General features: G+C 45.4%; 1 protein-coding gene across 1 annotated transcript in view; it reads right to left on the minus strand.

Annotated features, from left to right (window-relative positions):
* The window catches only part of LAMP1 (lysosome associated membrane protein 1), a 289,289-nt gene that overhangs the window by 121,829 nt on the left and 147,787 nt on the right, over window positions 1-19,673 (minus strand). Inside the window, exon 7 of the mRNA XM_085622500.1 lies at window positions 3,947-4,016. Coding sequence (XP_085478626.1) covers window positions 3,947-4,016 — 70 coding nt within the window. The remainder of the gene's footprint in view (window positions 1-3,946; window positions 4,017-19,673) is intronic.

Consider the following 19,673-nt stretch of genomic DNA (forward strand, 5'->3'; position numbering starts at 1 on the left):
AGGCCTGCCAGCGGAGGTGGCCTTCACAGGGGTGTCTGTCTGTGGTGATCTTGGTCCTGCCTTTGCATCGACGCCTGCTAAAGGTTTCCCTTGTTGTGACAGATTGCTGTGCACGCCAGTGGAAATTTGATATCGCTGTGCCCTCCTTTAGCTCTTCCAACATCTTAGCCACTTAGTGACAAAAAGGTTTTCCTCTTTGGAAGATGTTGGAGGTACTGTTGTACTTCTAGCTTGAACCTCAATATGTGCAACTAAACATGCAGACACAAGAAGAGGCTGGTGTTAACACTACGGCAAGCAGTTTCCACGTCCTCTAGTGCACAGCGGAGAGTCGCGTTGGAGATTTCCCCTCTGTTGCCACCTCTTCTCCCCTCTTTCTGTAGCTCTCAGGGAGGTGCTGCACCAGTGCCTCCATTTCCTCCCAATTAAACTGGTCATCTCAATAGCAAGCACACTGAATCAGCAATACACCCTTGGGTGGCTGCTCCTACTACCACACGCTTGGCGTCGGCCTCAATGCCCTTAATTTCATGGTCTGGTAGGAGGCTTCAACAGGTGTCCTCCTGTGCTGTAGGTAGTACCAAGGAGTCTAGTGGGACATGGTCACATATGTACAGGTGGGTTCTAGGATCAAGACTTTACCTTCTCATCCTGTGGTGTAACCACCTTTGCAGCTTTCTCGTAATTATTTGGGGACGACTCTGCACACCATTGGGTATGGGGAGAAATTGAATGGTATGTTCAGTTTTGGAGAGGGTCTCCCTCAGGCAGTAGTCTTCCTGCTGCTGGACATGCACTTCTACTTTATTGCTCAGGCTGTCCTTGGAATTACAGCATGAAACACAGTGGTATCATCTGGTGGGGATGGCCTATCTAGATATGGCTTCAAATTCGCAGCGTCCATAGATTCAACATTATAAGCTGACCTAGGGATTGTTCTCAGAGGCTGGTCACATGTGCCTCCCTCTCCATAGGGGCTAACTGGGTCGGAGTAGGAGTGCACTGACCAGTCATCTGACTCTGGTGGTGTTAGGGGGGCATATGTGGATGGGGGGGGGGGGGGGGGAGGGGGGAAGATATGTGGGTGGTGGTTGTGGACTATGGGTGTGGTGCTGCTAGCCTGGACCATATCCAAGACCTATCATACAGTCATGAGGCCAGTGTTCTACTTGATGAAGGTTAGGGATTTTAGAGCAAATTATCTATAGACTAGGTTTTGATGACATCCACTTCTGTTTCATGGAGTTGCCACAAACGGTCCGGTTTTCAATAGGCCCTTAAGGGTTAGCTGCGTTTTACCAATATAAAGGCAACTTCATGTCAAACATGGATGACTTGCTTTTCTTCAAATCAATGAATGACTTCTAGAATCACACTCAAGATAAACATAAGTAAACTGCACTGAATACAGTTTTATTTTCAATCACAGTTGAAGAAAAAACATCCATTTGTCGATACAAGACTCAAGTAGTCAGGAGGATAGTGAAGTCATCTACCCTTTTATTATGTATTACTTTAAACATTAACGCCAAGATACTGTTAACCACTGCTAGGGAATTTGTAGCTGAAGGTGTGATGAGACATCGTTGTCTGTGCTGTAGCATATGGTCTGCTTTGAGAGCTTATGAAATATGGGCAGCTACGACTTGGTCATTTGTGTCTGTTTTCAAATTTTTCTGAATGTAATCAGCATTAGGACCATACATTCTCCCCATCAAATGGCGCGTTAAACAAAAGCCTCAATTTCTGGTCTAAATATATATTCTCTGCAACAACGCATGACTTCAGAGAAAACTAAAATCTATATTAATCTTCCTACAGGGGGTGTCAGCTGCAAATAGGTCATAAGAAATCGCATTCAGATAGGTTACTGGAAGGAAGACCTATCCACGACCTGCACTGTTAGGCATGATGGAAAGAGGTGTGCTTGAAATGCTGCGGTCTCAAATTGGTGTACCTTAATGGAATAGGCACCCATACCTCCTTCCTAAATTAAATCAACGGATGGTAAAAAAATAAATGGCGATTCTCTGTCCAGCACCCCTCTTTTACTTCACCTACATCCTCTGCCTTAGACTGTGAGTTGAGGCTATAGGTAAATGCAGGAATTTGGGTCTGTGGCAGAAAAAGATTCTACAGGAGTGGTTTCAATTTGGAGCGAAGGTGCAAAACTGTTTCAATTGGAAAAGTGTGTGACCTGTGGAGCTCACATACGCGGTTCCACTCCTAGGCCTGTATTTTCCTATGGTTTTCAAAGCACAAACCTGTGGTGCCGAGCAGTCATGAAATAGTCATGAAAATGAAGGTTTTGAGTCTTTCCTGAAAAGGGTTTCAGAGCTGGTTTTTCAGGCTGGCTGGCAGAGCATTCCCCATTTTTGCTGCCTGATAAGTAAAGGAGCGACCTTCCCTCCTGGCTTTTCCTATTCTAGGGATTGTGAACAAGCCCTGATTTGATTAACAAAGTTTTCTAGCAAGAGACGTAGTCTCTAAATCTATCCGAGCTAGGCAGGACATTTCTGTTTACGGTTCTGTAGGTAGTCTAATATTAAGGCTTTGAGGTGAATTCTTTTTTTCCAGTTAAAGGGAATTGGCATAATCCAATCTGGAGGTTACCAGGGTGTGTACAAGTGTGGACGGGAAAGTACTTCCAGACTTTTTTTTTTTTATCGCTTTTCTACGCTGAAAGCAGGTATGCGAGACGGTTTGAATTTAAAACATGAAAGATAGCTTTTCATCCAGCTTTAAAGACAGATTTTTATCCGGGAAGGTAGGAATCATGGTTTACCTAGATCATTCGGGCACAAGTTCTGTTTTTCCAGTGGAGTGGAATTCCCAAAGAACAGAATCTGTTTTCTCAGTATTGAGCTTCAAGCAGCTATTCTGCATCTACTTAACCACATTCAAACAAAACTAGAATCTGTGATGGTTTTGTCTGCTTATTAAATGCTAGCAGCCGCTGTCATCTGCGTGTGACACTGTTGAATCCTAAAGGTTCTACCACTTATATCAGCGCGACCAAGTAGATATTGAATAAGGTAGGGCTCAAGGCAGAACTCTAAGGGACACTGTCATCTCCCTGTAAGGAGAGGAATAAGAAGGGAGGAAGAAAGTTTGGGTCCACCAAACAAAGGATTTCAGCAATTGTCTAGCTATACCTCCCCCTCCGTCCTGCTGTTTAATGAGGATGGAATGAGACACTGTCAAAACCACAGACCGGCCCAAAGGGTCATTTGTGTTTGAGCTCAATCTTTTTTAAGGTTGATCCTCATATGAAGCCCAAGCCTTTCCACGGTACTTGTGCAGAGAACCAGCCTGTTTTAAAGTCTAATCCTGCTACAGAGTCGAATTTCCTTTGGAAGCCGACCCACTTACTGGGGTGGATCCATTTGCCTGAACTCTTTGACTTAGTTTCAAGAGCCTGTTTGGAGCTATGAGGCACCAAAAGCAACATATTCCACATCTCCAGTATTCTTCAACACAGGTCCTTTTCAGAGACAACGTTTTTTTAATGGTGCATAGTTTAGTTCCTTTTTTTTTTTTTTTCCACACCTGTGAAAACCCCAAAACCAAGTAGTACAAAAAATTATCTCTGGAGAAGCATCTCGTCTTGTACATTATGGATTTTGGGAAACATGGTCATAAGCCATCCAACCCACACCTGAAACCAAAATCAAAAAGCTTTGAAAGGAAAATAAGCAATATTGTAAGGACATTAGGTAGGAGAGTGTCTAGCTTGTGCATTTGCAAAACACATTCTGCCAGCCTTTAAATGCTGCCAATCTGAACATTAGAAGCACAAGAAACAGGTGGAGTACTATAGATGCCGATTTAGACCTGGGGCATTTTCAGTTTCACAAAATTGGCTAAAGTAGCATAAAAGGAAAACAAACGTGCAAGGATTTTAAAATCCTGGCTACAGTATCTACTTTCACAGTGTGACGTTTACCTTGTGCATCATCAGGTAAAGATGTGTTCACAGAAACCAACCCCAGGTAAAACACATTGGAAGAGGAATTCTGGGAAGAGGAAAAAGAACACAAAGTTACATATTTATCAGTTTTTCTGAAAACCATCAAAAGGTAAAGCAAAGAAAGTGTGCAGCAAAAGATCTGCTAACCAAGACATACTAATCAGAGTACCAACTTTTTTGCAATGCTTTTCATCTCATACTCGCACTAAAATTGCATGTGAAACCTCACATATGCACCCTCTTGCAAAATGACCAACCACTGTCATTGTCCTGGGCCACAGAAGGTTGTGGCTGCCAAGAGTCAACCTGCCTCTACACGTTTTGAATATCAAAGGCTTTCTAAACTGGGAACTACACAAAAGACATTCAAAAGGATCCAAGAAATGTGTGTGTCAACAGCAAGATACAGATTCTGTTGCTGGACAAATCTAAAAAGTTCAGCGTGTGCTGAGAAGAATCCATCAGTATTGCACTTTCAGTAAGGTAGCCTGTGACCTGCCCTATTGACATTACATGGACATTGTGCAGATCGATTTGCTGAGCCTCAAACCAGCCTCTTATTTCAACGAAAAGGATGTAATAAAACGTCCCACAGTAGTGAGGGACACCAAAGGTCTTTATGCCAAAAGAGAAATTAACTCCAAGCCCTAGAACAACTGGCAACCAAGACGGAGGACACGGAGTCGACCGACGCCACCTACCAACTCGCAGGGGTCCTGTTAAGAAAACATTCTCCAGATCTAGTCGGACGCCTGGGGGTAATTCGAAGGTAAGGAATCTATAATTAATGGTCTCTTTCAGATACCTGCTTTCAGCCATTTTATTCTGAGGTCGCCTGCGCCTGTCCATTATCTTCGGGCACTGAATAAACTATCTTGTTCCCCACCCTTAGCTTCCGTCACTTTCCCAGTCCATCTCCCTCATGCCCCCTTCCCAGGGCCTCTAATTGATAAATTAACATCCAAATAGGGTATTCAGGTGAAGGGGGGGGGGCACGAAGTGGACCAAACCTACTAACACAAATGTCCCCCCACTAGGATGTGTGTTTCTGTATTTCATTTCACAGCATATTACTCTTGCATGGTGCACACTTCATACTGAGTGGCCTCCAGGTGTTTATAACACTACGGTTGAGGGCTTTAGAGTGAATCTTTCTCACTGTGCCAGTCTGTGGGTCAAAACGGTGTTCAGAATACATGATTATTCAATACATGGCCTCTCTGCAGAGCACACAGAGCAATGGTCCCGTATTCCAGTTGAGATTCTGCACAAATGTTTGCAAAAGAATTACTCATTGGTCAAACAGTGACAAGGTGAATGTAAAATAATGTATTCTTTTCGCACATTTATCTTAAACCGCTAATAACCAGTGACAAAACAAATACTCCTGTAAGTTGTGTTATATTTCTGGATTCAATCACAGAAAGCAGAAAAGGAACCAGGTACCAGTAAGATGGAACACTATGGGAATCACAGAAATTTAGAATATGTGTTTAAGCTACACCCTTAATTACATAGACCACACCCGTTTTAGAGACCCACTCATTTTTTACAGCACACTTCAAGCCCTAGGCTGCCGGAAAGGAAGACGTGGAAGAGAAGAGATGGATGTTATGGGCATAATCAACGTGCACAGGCTGATAGAGAGCAGAGGAGATGAAGGGCATTGCATGCACAAGACAACAATGTAAGAGGGGTAAAATCCACGCAAAAAGGTAAGAGGCAGGGAGACTGGTGAACTTTAAAATGCACAGGTTGCCAATGAAACATACAATAATTTGTGGTGTGTCAGGCAAGCTTCACCCTTCCCAGTAGTTTTAGGGTTTCATCCTCCAAGAATACTTTGAAAAATGGCACAAGATAGTATATTTGGGAAAGTTCCCATAAAAAGTGGTCAAGAAGCCATATCTGTGATCCATTCTAACCAGCTTGCACCACTTTCCTGTACCTCATTCTCATGCAAGAACTGCACTCCTGTCTTTCCCTTCTTCTCGCTTTTGTAATCCCTACTTTCACATGTGCTCCATTTTACTCTTTCAAACACTTTCAGGAGTGCAATATTCTCCCACAGTAATCACCTCCCTTTATTGTGTACTGTTCTCTAGTGTGCAACATTGTGCTCTCTAAGCTCCTTTCTCTTTGGTACACCATTATAACCCCATGTTTACGCTACCTGTGTTGTCTCCTCTCTTACTAGAGGACAAAACCAGAGCAAACGTCATCTTCATGTGGGTCCCACAGTAAACATTACTGCTGAAGCAGGTGACAATTCTGTTTCTGCCATACTTGGGTCTAAATTACCCTGACCAAAGAGGATGCTAAAAGTGATCTCAGTCTGGACTCAAAGCATACAGTCTGTATTAGACAGGGGAATCATCCAGGAATTTGACATTTCAACTATCAGAATGCAGGTTTGTATAGGGAATAAAACATGTCAATTGCAATGGTCAGCAGGTCACAAGTTTTAATTGTCTATTAAAACATTTACAGACACTAATACCGGCAAATGTGTGATATTAAGCGTATATAAAAAAGTTATTGTTCCAGGAATTTGAATGGGGGGGGGGGGGGGGGGGGGGGGGGGGGTGCCGCACGAAGTCGAGACCGCGTCGGATCGGAGCTGGAGTGGATCATCACAAAGCCATCTGCAGTCAGGCTTAACGCAATTGTCCCATGCGACTGGTCAGACCACCATGGCCACGAAGTCAAGACATCGTCGGATCGACGCTGGATTGGATCATCACAAAGCCATCTGCAGTCAGGCTTAACGCAATTGTCCCATGCGACTGGTCAGACCACCATGGCATTACCTTTTTAATACCTGGCCAACTCATGAGGAGATCAGAGCAACCTGTGAAATCGAAACGCTGGCTCAGACATTAAGAGCCTCGACCTCGAGAAGTGGACTGCTCGCTGTGAGAATGACTTGCACCCCCCTCCAAATTTTTCCAATGTCAACGACCTCACAGAGCACAACGCGACAATGTTCAAAATTGATTATCTTGCCCAGTTGAAGCTAAAAAAAAAAAAAAAAATCCTAATCAAAGACAGAAACCAATGGTTCAACGGATCTCCCAATAACGAAAGGGGAGTCCTCCCGCGAACAGAAACTGGAGACTGCAACCCTCAGCCTCAACTAAAACTTCAGTCAGACCAGAAACTCATAACAGAAAAATCCTCCAATAGCCCCAAAAAAAAACAAACAAAAAAAATAAAAAATTCAGATACGAACTGAATAACGCTAAAAATAGACCCCGCAAGCTCTTTGAAATGGTCAAACTCCAATCAAACAAAGTAGCCAAAACTTCCAAAGAAACTACTATATCCCTAATAACCTGTGAGAAGTTCTCCTTTACAGCAAAAATAACTTAATGCTGCCTCAAACTTCCCACCTCCTCCTGCCAGGACCCATATCTCTCCTCATCCACCCCTGGTAACACCGAAAAACCAAGTTCACTGGTCCAACTTCAAAGCTTAAGACGACCTCTCCAACCCAAAAATTCAATCCACCTTAAAACCGAATAGCCACTTCAATGGCCCACTCCCCTCCAACTGCCTGGCAGCGACCTCCCCATTTGGACCACAATCATCAATGCCTCCCTTCTTCAAGGCTCCATACCTGAATCCCTAAAAACCGGGCAAGTCATCCCCACCCTAAAAAACACCCACTTTGAATCCAGCTATTCCAGGCAGCTTCAGACCTATATCCAATATTCCTCTACTTGCTAAAGTGCTGGAGAAGTGTGCAACTTCAACGGAGCAAACACATCGCTAATTTCAACCTATTAGACGAATTCCAATCCGGTTTCAGGCCTGGGCACAGCCCCAAAACAACTATTCTTCACATTGTAAACTATGCTCTTCAAGCCCTTGACCAACGTAAAACCTGTCTTAGTCCTACTGGATTTATCCTCTGCATTTGACAGTCAACCACGAGAAACTACTTGAACGCCTCGAACACAGGATGGGAATAGGAGGTACTGTTAAATTGTTTGGTTCCATCCTCCGGAACCGCTCCGAGATTCCTAGTTAACAGCAACCTATCTGCTCCCTCCCCGATAACAATCAGTGACTCTCAAGGCTCAATTCGGTCCCCTACCCTCTTCAAACTACCTCGAACCGCTAGCTGAAATACTCTGCACTGCTAACATTTTCTTCCACATGTACGCAGACTATGTTATGTTAGGAGCATTTATATTGCGCACAGCTGCCCCAGCTAAGGGGCGTCCTGGCGCATGACCGGTAAAAACACAACTAACACTGAAATTGAAGACACAGGAGGGGCACATCTAGTTAGGAGGGAAAAATTAAAACAGAATTTTTGGCTTTACGAAAAAGGAGAAGATCTTCCATCGCGCGAATCTCAAATGGAAGCGAGTTCCAAAGCGCTGCTGCTTTTACCCGAAAAGACCGACCACCAACTCGGCTGAGCTTAAACCTCGGAACCACAGCGAGTGCTTGGCCCATTGATCTTAAAGAGCGGGTCGGAACATAGCTAGACAAGAGATTCGAAAGGATCTGGGGAGCTAATCCTTTAATGATCTTAAAAGCCAGACATAAGACTTTAAAATGAATTCTTGACTTAATCGGTAGCCAGTGTAAGGATCGAAGAGTACTTGAGACAGAGCAGGACCTAGGCAAGCCAACTATGGCTCTAGCTGCGGCATTTTGGACACGTTGAAGGCGGATGATTTCTGCCTGATTTGTCCCTGTCAGGAGCGAGCTGGCGTAGTCCAGACGGGATATTACTGTTGCCTGAACCACCAGCTGCCTGGTAGGAGGGTCAAAAAACTTCAGGACAGATCTTAAGCCCCGAAGGACCCCAAAGCAGCAAGCTGCGGTTTTCTTGGTGTGCCCAACAAAGCTCAGAGTGGAGTCCAACCACACTCCCAAATTTCTCAACGCAGTAACCGGAGTTGGAGACGGCCCCAGTTCTGGAGGCCACCATCTGTCCCCCCCAAAGTTCCTTGCCCCTCCCGACAACCATGACCTCAGTCTTCTTAGCGTTGAGCTGGAGACAGTTGGCATTCATCCAGCTCGCCACTGCCCTCAGTCCATTCTGGAACCTAGGGGCATCCAAATCAGTGTCCCCGCTGATGGTAACCGCCAGCTGTGTGTCGTCCGCATATGAGACCATATTCATGCCCCACTGCTTGACGACATCAGCCAGCGGTCTCACGTAAAGATTGAATAACGTGGGACTCAGCGAGGATCCCTGTGGCACCCCCAGGCCCAGAGGATGGAATTTGGACTGATACGGTGGTATAGCAACGCAAAAGGACCGGTCGTCGAGAAAGGAACGGAACCACTGTAGGGCTAACCCACCAATGCTTATCTCCTCCAGGCGATGTAGAAGGATGCGGTGTGAAACAGTATCGAAGGCGGCGCTCAGATCTAATACTAGCGCCGCCGTCTGTCCCTCATCCAGCACCGAACGCAGATGTTCAACCATGGCGAGAAGGGCTGTCTCCGTGCTGTGCCCAGTACGAAACCCGTTCTGGGTAGCATCCAGGATGTTAGCTCGGGTGAGATGGTCGGAGAGAACCTGGTTGACGTGAGCCTCCACCAATTTTGCCGGCCAAGGAAGCAAAGAAATGGGCCGATAACTCTCCGGCTTCAACGGATCCAAAGATGGTTTCTTCAGGATAGGAGAAACCACTGCACGCTTCCATTTAGCTGGAACTATGCCCGTAGCCAGCGAGATGTTGATCAGGGAACAGACAGTGGAGCGTTCCCAAAAAAGACTGATCTCTGAAGAGGGCAGGTCTTACCGGATCCAGAGGAGATCCCGATTTAATCTTCAGGGACAGTCTATCAAAAACCTCAGGTAGGAGCAGGGGAAAAGAGTCCAAAGTAGGAGTGGCAGAAAAAATATCCACGACCTCCAAGGGTGGCCTTGTACAGGGAAAGGCCCGGTAGATACCCTGCACTTTCTCCAGAAAAAAAGAAGCTAAAGCCTCACAATGAGAGGTAGAAGCCATAGCCGGGGAGGAAATTCGTTTAGACAGAAGATCTTGGAGGGCCTTGAATATGGTTTTCGACGGGTTCGAGCTGTTGCGGAATTCCAGAGAGTAGAACGCCGCACGGGCTCTGCATATGGCACGGTGATAAGTCTTAATGGAAGCCAGATACGACGCTTTCTTAGCCGCATCATAAGACCTCCGCCATTCTCTCGGCCCGCCTACAGTTCCCTTTCAAAGCACGTAAAGCGCTGTCATACCAGGGCTTCGACTTTCTGGAGCTCAATTTACTTGTAATAATCGGGATCAAAGAGTCAAGCGCCCTGGTGATCCATTGACAGAACTGGTCATAACCCGTTTCAACGTCATCCAAAGATCCTAACGGATCAATAGTCAAAACATGATGCAGGTCCTCTAACCTAAGTTTACTCCAGTGTCTTCTAGGGACCGATCTAGCCGAAGGAGTAGAGGGGGTCATAGGCAGAGAGGCCCGAATATCCACTAGATAATGGTCAGTCCATCCTAGGGGTGATATGGAAAAGACTATGGCTTCCGTTAAATTAGTAAAAAAGGGATCCAATGTATGCCCCCCTATATGGGTGGGTTGTAAAACTTTTTGAAACAACCGAAGGGCCTCGAGATCCGCTAGAAAATTCAAAACAGCCGGGGTGCTCCGATTGTCCAGATGGAGATTAAGATCTCCCAGAATAGAAAAATTGGCACAACCAACTGCCAGTGAACTAACGGCGTCAGGGAAGGCATCTCTAAACGCAACATCGTTACCCGGAGGCAGATATACCACCATCCCTGAGATCGAAAACTGGGGGCTGATCGAGATCTTGAAGGAGGCGCTTTCGCACCCAGCGATATTTAAGACATTCCAGCTACAAGGGAAACTAGATTTAACAGCAAGGGCAATGCCCCCCTCCTCTAGTTGGACGATTTAGAGTGAAGATGGAATAATCAGGGGGGAAAGGCCAGATTGATAATAGCTGCATCGTCCTCCTGCAACCAAGTTTCCGTAATAGCAAAAACATCTGGAGTCTCATCCTGCATAAGGTCCAAGATGACTTGATGGTGTTGCACCAAGGACCTAACATTCAGGCTAAATATTCGAAGAGCGCGCGCCGTACCCTTACTCCGAGAAACAAAAGCCAAAGGCTTCTGGCGGGTATGTACGGGAGAGGCAAGAGCCCATCTTTTGCAAGCACAACAATAAGGGCCACTTAAAGGGTGGATATTTACCTGATCGCACTTAGGGATGGTCAGTCCAATGGACCGTAACATCTCATTGGAGTAGGCGATCATCACGGCACCAGAACGAAAAGTGCAAGAGAGATGACCCCGCTGCGCCCAGCGCGTCCCTAGCGCGGACGGGCGCAGATGGGCAGGATTCTGGCACGACTCCGGCTAAGCGACGGCGTCCCGCTGTGCGGGAAAGAGCGACTTTAAGTAGGCGTCCCGCGAGGCTGCCCGAGCGCAGTAACGCTCAAAATAACGCCCGCCGGAAGATGCACTGCCCAATCCAAGATGGCGCCCAACCCGGACTACCCCCGTGACCCGGACCCACCAAAACGGCGGTGTATGTCAACAATTAAATGCGGTAAGAGGGAGGGAAGTGCCTAGCATAGTCCCAGATAAAACCAGGGGCAAAAAAAACAAAGTTGAAAGCAAATACAAAACAGGAGTATTTTAAAATGGTAAAGCGCTAGTAGCAACACGAGTGCAGCTCAGCTGTGCAGGTACCTTGTCTGGCAACCGGCAAAGAAAGGACCGCCTTAAGTAGGCGTCCCGCGAGGCTGCCCGAGCGCACTAATGCTCAAAATGGCGCCCGCCGGAAGATGCACTGCCCAATCCAAGATGGCGCCCAACCCGGACTACCCCCATGACCCGGACCCACCAAAACAGCGGTGTATGTCAACAATTAAATGCGGTAAGAGGGAGGGAAGTGCCTAGCATAGTCCCAGATAAAACCAGGGGCAAACAAACAAAGTTGAAAGCAAATACAAAACAGGAGTATTTTAAAATGGTAAAGCGCTAGTAGCAACACGAGTGCAGCTCAGCTATGCAGGTACCTTGTCTGGTACCCAGATCTACATCAAAACTTCATCCCTAGTAGAGATTAACTGTTTGTATGAGGCTCTGAAGTCAACGGTTCAATGGCTCGCCAGCAACCAGCTCAAGCTGAATGCACAAAAAACATTTCTTTCTCATCTCCCACCTAAAAACACTGACATCCTGGAATGGACCAACTCAATCACAGCACTTAATTGCACACCGACCATAGTGGAATCTGCCAAATCTCTCGGCATAACCCTGGACAGCCAACTGAATATGCGTGACTACTTCAACTCGATGGCCAAAACTGCCAGGTAACACCCGAGCTATTTGAGAAATCTAAAACCCCTCCTTCAAGTTGCAGAACTAAAAAATGCAGTCCAGGCGTTTTGTTATCTCCAGAATTGAATAAGACTTCTCAACCCTAGCAGGCCCACCCAAGATCTCCACTGCCCCCTTGAAAGCCTGTCTCAACGCCACAGCAAGACTCTTAACAGGCTCAAAAAAAATTTGACCACATCTCCCCGCATCTGAAGGCGTTGGAACTGGCTCCCCTTTGAAACCAGAGTCCATCTCAAACTGGATTGCATCATACACAAAGCACTATACACAAATTCCCCTTCATATCTCGCAAAGAAACTCTTGGTATCCGGGGGAATCAGAAAATCCCGGTGCGCCAGAGATCTGGTGCTCCAGCTACCCCGCTTCCCGAAGGATAAAACCTATAACCGTGCCTTCTCGCTGCCATCCTCCATCAGAAGAATCCCTGCTCTGTCAACCTTCAAGAAGGAAACTAAAACATTCCTAAAGAGCAATTTCCTCCATTAATTTTCTTTTACTGTGCACTCTGCTCCGTGACAGTGCTCTGGTTATTCTGAAATCTCGTGTCTGCTTGGTTGCTCCTATTCTCTGAACGGATTCATTATTCCTGCAAAAGTAATTGGGGACTCCCTGCATATCGCCGACACGTCACCCCGCATATGTAATTGCTGCCTTTCATTACATTTTGCTGACTTGTCACCCCCCGATTGTGTATACCCTGATTATGTCCTAATGTAGTCACTTCCCTCTATCCCTATCCGCGTTTTTGCCTGTGTCAAACCAGTATGCAACTTGTTTTCCCTGTAACGCGCTCCGATACCCTAACTGGTCACGTTCGTGCTTTATAAAACTTTAAATAAATTGTATTGGTGTCGAGAACCTCGACGTCGGGAGAGGCCAACTCGGGGTCATGGGCATAAAAGGTGCCAGGGCATAATGAGGTGAGAAGCCTATGTTAAAAGACCCCGGTCCCATGGGGCCACAGGCGCACCAGAAGGCTTAGCCGCCCTGGCAAACATGCCATACATTGCATTTAACAAACGAAGGATCCGTAACTGGAGCCGGAAAGGGTGGGTACTGATCCGGTACTGACTGCTGAGGCACAGCTCGAGGATGTAAGGCTGGATCGGGCTGCGGCACGGGAGATACCGAAGTCAGGGGCCAAATGGTCGGAGGAATCGCTTCACTGGGTGTCTGAGAGCCCCTCTGAGTCGGAGTGTGAGCCGGAGTCACCCGAGGTGAAGGAGGAAAGGGAGACCTCATCCTTCCTGTGATGCCATTTAGTTGGAGTCAGCAACTTGTCCTTAGAAGAATGGCTTCTGGAGCAAAGACACCCTTCTTGTGCTTCCTCAACGATGTCGAGGTGTGCGGAGTCGGTGACTTGAACTTCGATATTGCCATTTTTTGGCCCTTCTGAGTCTTCGCCCTGGCTATAAACAGTTAAGCTTTCCTCTCTTTTGAGGGACTTCGGATTCATATGCCGACACGATTAACATCCCCCAACGTCATGGTCAGATGACAGGCACCAAAGACAATCATCATGGGTGTCTGTGATGGAAATATGAACTCCGCATTCCCTACAAGGTTTAAACCCAGACTTTGAGCAGCCATAGCACTGCTACAATTACAGATGAACCTGTAACAATGTTAAACTACTAAGAAATGGAGAGTCCTGGAAAAACAGTTACGCGTTGACGGCACGGAAAAAAGGGGACTACCGTCAGCATGCCGACGAGGCCTTCTTATGGCTCCAGTGACATCACAGGGGGTCGGGAGCAGACCTGTTCCATTGTGACATCCTCATCGATGTGGGAGAGCTATGGAAAAGAGTTTCCGTGGAATGCTGCGCAAGGGGTAATTTAAAAGGTGAGGAATCCACAGACAGGTCAGATGTTTCAATCAGAAATAAGTTTATGTTCAAACTCTGAAATAGGTAACACTGCAACACAGGAGGAACGTGGGAGAAAAGTGCCCACACACCACACGGAATCATTATCCTAGCTTTTAAAATAAACTCAATGTACAATCATGGTTACTATTTCGAGAATAAATCTTTATTTACACATGCAATAAGGCAAGGTAATTGTACACTCTTGGGGGAAAAAAACCCAACAACGTGCTGTGTCTTCTTAGGCATGTGAAACCGTATGATTATAGGTAATGCTCAGCTCAAAGATTTTCCACACAGTGGGATTGTAGATTAAGAAAGCAGACAGTGTGTGACTACCTGAACAGCCTGCCAAGAGATTAGTGTGAAAACAAACTTGGCCCATGGTGAGCAAAAGGGACACTAGAAACCAAAAGTAGTGGACAGTCCAACTGGTACTGAGAAAGGTTTCTACGTACCAGCTCTTCTCTTCTGGTGCACTCGGTCCTTGTGGGTGTCTGCGTCTCTGCAGATGTTTCCTAACAGCCCTATCAGAAGACCGGATAGAACAGGGGCTGACCCTTCTACAGCCAAACTCTAGCATGGCTTCTGATAGGGGTTAAAGAGACACTGCTACAAATTAGATACCGCCCAAGCATGCTCCTATGTTTAACAGGAGTTGTGTTTCAGGGAGCATGCACAGCTTCTCTATGGCTTGTGAATGTGTTAAGGGTGTGGAAAGAGCATAGCACTGATGAAAATAAACACGCAAACTGACTTAGTTTAGGTGTTTATACTTTTTGCCTTTCAAAGCGGTTCAAAGCAGCTTCTTTTATGCCTGTTGATAATTAGCAGAGGTGCTCTAGCGCCCTTAGGGGCCAGCCAGCACTGGTAAAAGGATTGGGGAAAGTGGAATAGTGGATGTAAAGGAGGAGAACAACCTTAGCAAGGTAATAGACTGGAAGTGGCGAAGATCAGCACAGAGAGCTAAGGAAAATATTATAGTGTCAAAATCAGCAAGAGGAGGCGAGGGAGAGATGAAACCGGAGTAGAACATCGTGGGAAGATGTGGATCTAAAGAGTGCAGAACCAGTGAAAAAAAGTTTAGGCTGTAGGGAAAGGTAAAAAGGTGCAAGATATAGCATGAAAGGGAGCAGTAGATATCAAAAAACAGAATCATCAGGAGAACTTAAGAGGCTGGAAGAGGGAAGGAGCACACGTGGATGTCAGAGGGCAAGATCACCAAGAGCAGGTAAGAGGCTGGGTAGAGATGTAGGGGAGAAGTAACTGTTACAGGGGCAGAACCAGTGAGAAAAGATTAGAGGATGGGGAGAGATGAAGTGTGCAGCAAGGGGGAGAGAGGTGAATGAAAGAGGAGCAGAATCCACGAGAGAAATAGAGTCCAGTGAAGGATAAGGTGAAGTGTAGAGCATGGAAGAGGGAGATAGATGCAAGACTCAGAAACAACACAAGGTAAGACGCAGAGGTGGGAGGGGCGAATACAAAGGGGAGGGGCGAATGCAAAAACAGGTACAAAACCTGGAGTGAGATTAGGTGAAGGGTAGCACATGGACAGGACCTGGTCAGAGGCAGAACTAGCATAGAACGTGGGGGGGTGGGGGGGGGGGGGGGGGGGGGAGGGACTAGTGGAAGGTGGATGCAAGAGGGGCAGAATCAATGGGTACTGTAAAAGTCAGGCAGAGCGGTGAAGTGTAAAGCATTAAGGAGGGAGAGAATTAATACTTTGTTTAAAGTTTACATAAAACTATATACAATAATTACTTTACATAAGACACCACAATACTAATTTAAAAAAACATTAAAAATTGATGCAATAAAAAAATCAAAACAAAAATACAGCCACCAGACCCGGCCAGTGGAATATTGGGGGGCATGGGAGAGATGGATGTAAGAGGGACAGAATGCACAAGGTAAGGTAAGAGTCTGAGGGCAAGATGAGAAAGTAGAGCATTGACGGGGAGAATTTTAAGAGTCACAATCAACAAGGAAAGAGGAGATGCTCCAGGGGTATGGAAAGAAAGAAGTGGATGTATTTGAAGCAGCACAAGGAAAGAAGTTAAGAGGCTGGGGGAGAGGTTCGAGTTGGAGGGGAGCGTATGGATAAGAAGTGTGGATATAAGACCGAACCAGCAAAAAAATATAAGCAGAGTGGAGAGATAAAGAACGGTGGAAGGTGGAGAGTAGAGGGCAGAACCATCAAAAGATGGTAGGAGGTTGAGCAGAGGGAGACAGGAGGAGAGAGGTGGGAGTTAGATGGGCAGACTCAGCAACAGAAAGTTGAAGCAAAAAAATGTAAGTCTGAAGGGAAGGCAAAAATGTTCAGCCAGTTCAAAAATTCAGCATCTTTGGACATCCCTTTGCAGTCCTTTTCTTGAAAACTCGAAGAAAAGTCAACATCCACATATCTTTCATTAAAAGTAATTTACTCATGGACAACGTTCCGGTTGGCTTCTGACAACTCTAGGAGTTTGAAGTAGGTTACGTGAAGTGTCAGAGGATTTGTGGCTGACTCATCATGGAGTTCGAGCAGCCCTAATATTACTAAACCTTAGTGTCACATTTTACACCATTTCCCAGCCAGAGCTTATACAAATCAAATAGTAGAACCTAGAATTTCGAGTATTCCTCTGGTGTGGCTTACCTCTATCCTATACGGGAAATCTGAAACCATCCACTTGCCACCTATTTCTCTTACGCACTAAACCTCTGAGTTCTGGAATTTAGTGGATCTCCACTTTATCTTGATCATTCCCAGTTAGCCTTACTTACACAGTCCTTTGACTTCTTGCTCAGATCTTGCACATATTGATACCCAAATATAATTTCCCTCGGTGGCAATCTAGTCTCTGCCGAAGAATATGTTTGGACTTGCATGCTAGCAGTTGATTTCTGAATGAAGACAAATGTATTTAAATATTTGTGACAAATCAAGGGTTCTCATTTGTAAAGGACCTCATACCATGTGTTCTCTTTGGTGGCGCAGAGTCAATCACCCGCATTGGCAGAGTCAGCATAAAAATCTTGGACTCCTTTCCCAGCATTTTCTCTTTCTTTCAGAACAGATTAACCAGGTTTATCCACTTTTAGTACACCCATAAGCAACACAAAAGCATTCCCTTTCTCCCCTCTCACTACCGTTAGGCTGTTGTACAGTCAATTATCTTCTCACTAAATTATGCAAATGTCCTCTCTTAGGCTACCCACCTTTTTGCGTTCAGTACCTTTCATGTCATTCAGAACAGTGCTAGGCTCCTCATCGGAGGCTGCTGGATAGCCAGGCTACCTCTTCTCACCTTTCTGCTGGGTTTTTGGTTCAAAACCCTCTATCTGCAAGGCGCTACCCATTTGTCATAGTGTACTGCATTCAAAAGGTTCTCCTTCTACAGCACTCGTTGCGTTCTTTACAGAATCCTACACTCTGTGCCATCTTAAATCCTGAGCACCATCCTAAAATTTAGATGGCCCTGATTGGAGGAAGATTCTCCTTGTACAGGACTGGAATTCTCTCCCTCGAGCTATGGTGTAACTCGAATCTTTTGGGCAAAAAAAAAAAAAAAAAAAAGACACTTAAAACTATCCTTTCTCCACATTGGTAACGCCTGCACCTCTGTTTTGGACATCCCTTAGTGTGAGGATGTCCGGTTAGCATATCATTTTCATTCATCTCATTCAATAGAACAACAAGTTGAATTCATTAAATGAGTTTCCACTTAATACAGATTTAAAAATGTGCGTTTGAGGATTATTAATGCCATATTTAACCATTTTACTGATATCCTAACTAGGCCAGTAACTTCTAGCAAAGCAGCTTTAACAATGGCATATAATTAATGGCCAATCAATATTACTTCTTATGGAGGTCACTACCTGGGAGGTTACACCTTATGCAAATTATAGGGCCCTTGCATGTCCCCATTCTGCCCAGGGCCCCGTAAATATTAGGACTGTCCCTGCTGTACAAGGGCACAAAAGCAGCACTTGGTGGCAGGCAGCAGAGTAGTGGGACATCAACTGGAATTTTGAATCATGCTCAGCACAAAAAGAAAACAATGCAAATAGTAAGTGGCCCTGAACTCACGGCCACACTCGCAACATCGGCTGTGACTGGTTTCATATATCATTTAAAAGCAAAAGTGTACGCGGTCCACAAATCCCAATGAGCTTAGAATCCATGCTGTGTTTAATCCTTCTGAGCCAGATTCACTCACCCCACTCCCGTTTATTTCCTCAGAACTGCAAGCAGCTGGATCTTTCCTCCACCCTCTTGAAGCAGAAAATCTAATCCTCTTGACAAAGGTGCTAAAGTGTGGGGGAACTTCTATTCTATGCCCATAATAAAAGCTAATTACAGCAAGGATTAAAGTGTTAATTTTTCTGAAAGATAAAAGATTTCTGGAGAGACCCCCACCCCTCCTACCCCCTCTCCCAACCCTTTGGTATGCATGTTTCCGCCCCTAGAAAGATGAAGGGATGAGTTGGTATGCTGTGGGTTTAACATTTAATCGCAACCTAGTGAGCTATAGCACATAATATTCTTAAGTCCTCAAGCAGGCTTTTAAAAGTGGATGCAGCAGGCGTTTGTTTAATTTGAGGGCTTTCAAATCCATTGTCTGTAAAGTGTGAACATTTTGTAAAACGTACAAAGTTTGTTAACTAATAAACCACCAGAAACTGATCCCATTTAATACATAGAAATGTAGAAAAAGCCATGCATTGGTTTTAAGAGCAAGTGGTGCGGGCCCCTGTTTGTTGCATTTTGACAGAAGACCAGCCTTGTGAAATTGGCTCCAATAAACAGTGAAAAGCGTGTGCATGTGTTATTACTTCCAAGTGGGCCTGGTGGTAGCACTGAAGAGAGTTGGAATTACGATTATTCTCCAGTGGCACAAGTGGGCCCCATCAGTGATAAAAGTGGGCCATGGCCTCCTTATAATATATTTGGGCAATTGCCTTTTAAAAAAAAAAAAAATTAACATCAGGCCAAATAGTAATTCCGGTTATATATAGCACTTAGAAATGGGTAACGAGATCACTGGGAAAAGAGGAGAGGAAATGGGAGGCGGAGCAAGAAGGGTGCCAAATTTGATTAACTCTGGGTGCTACATTAGCAAAGGCCGGCCCTGGGTGGGGAGATCTACTAAATGGCCAAAAATTAGGGTTTACATGCGAACAACTATCAAGCTAAGGTCTGCCTGTTGCCTGAACATTACAAGCTTAGGTAGTCTGTCGGTCAATGAAAATACTGCATTCAGTGAAGATCTGCATTTGTCCCAATTTGGAGTAGAACTGCAGCTCGCTGTCCCCAATTGCAAAATAACACTTCTCATTCGGATCTCTCTCAACCAACTGTGTCCTAAAATACCTTCAGATAGACTATAAATGCACTTCAGGCGACCAACAGAAAAAAACTGATCATGTTAATTAAGTGGGAGCAAACATCATAAATTCACAAGTACTACAGTTTAATACTAAACAT

Source organism: Triturus cristatus, chromosome 8, assembly GCF_964204655.1.
Source record: "Triturus cristatus chromosome 8, aTriCri1.1, whole genome shotgun sequence".
Taxonomy (NCBI): Eukaryota; Metazoa; Chordata; class Amphibia; order Caudata; family Salamandridae; genus Triturus; species Triturus cristatus.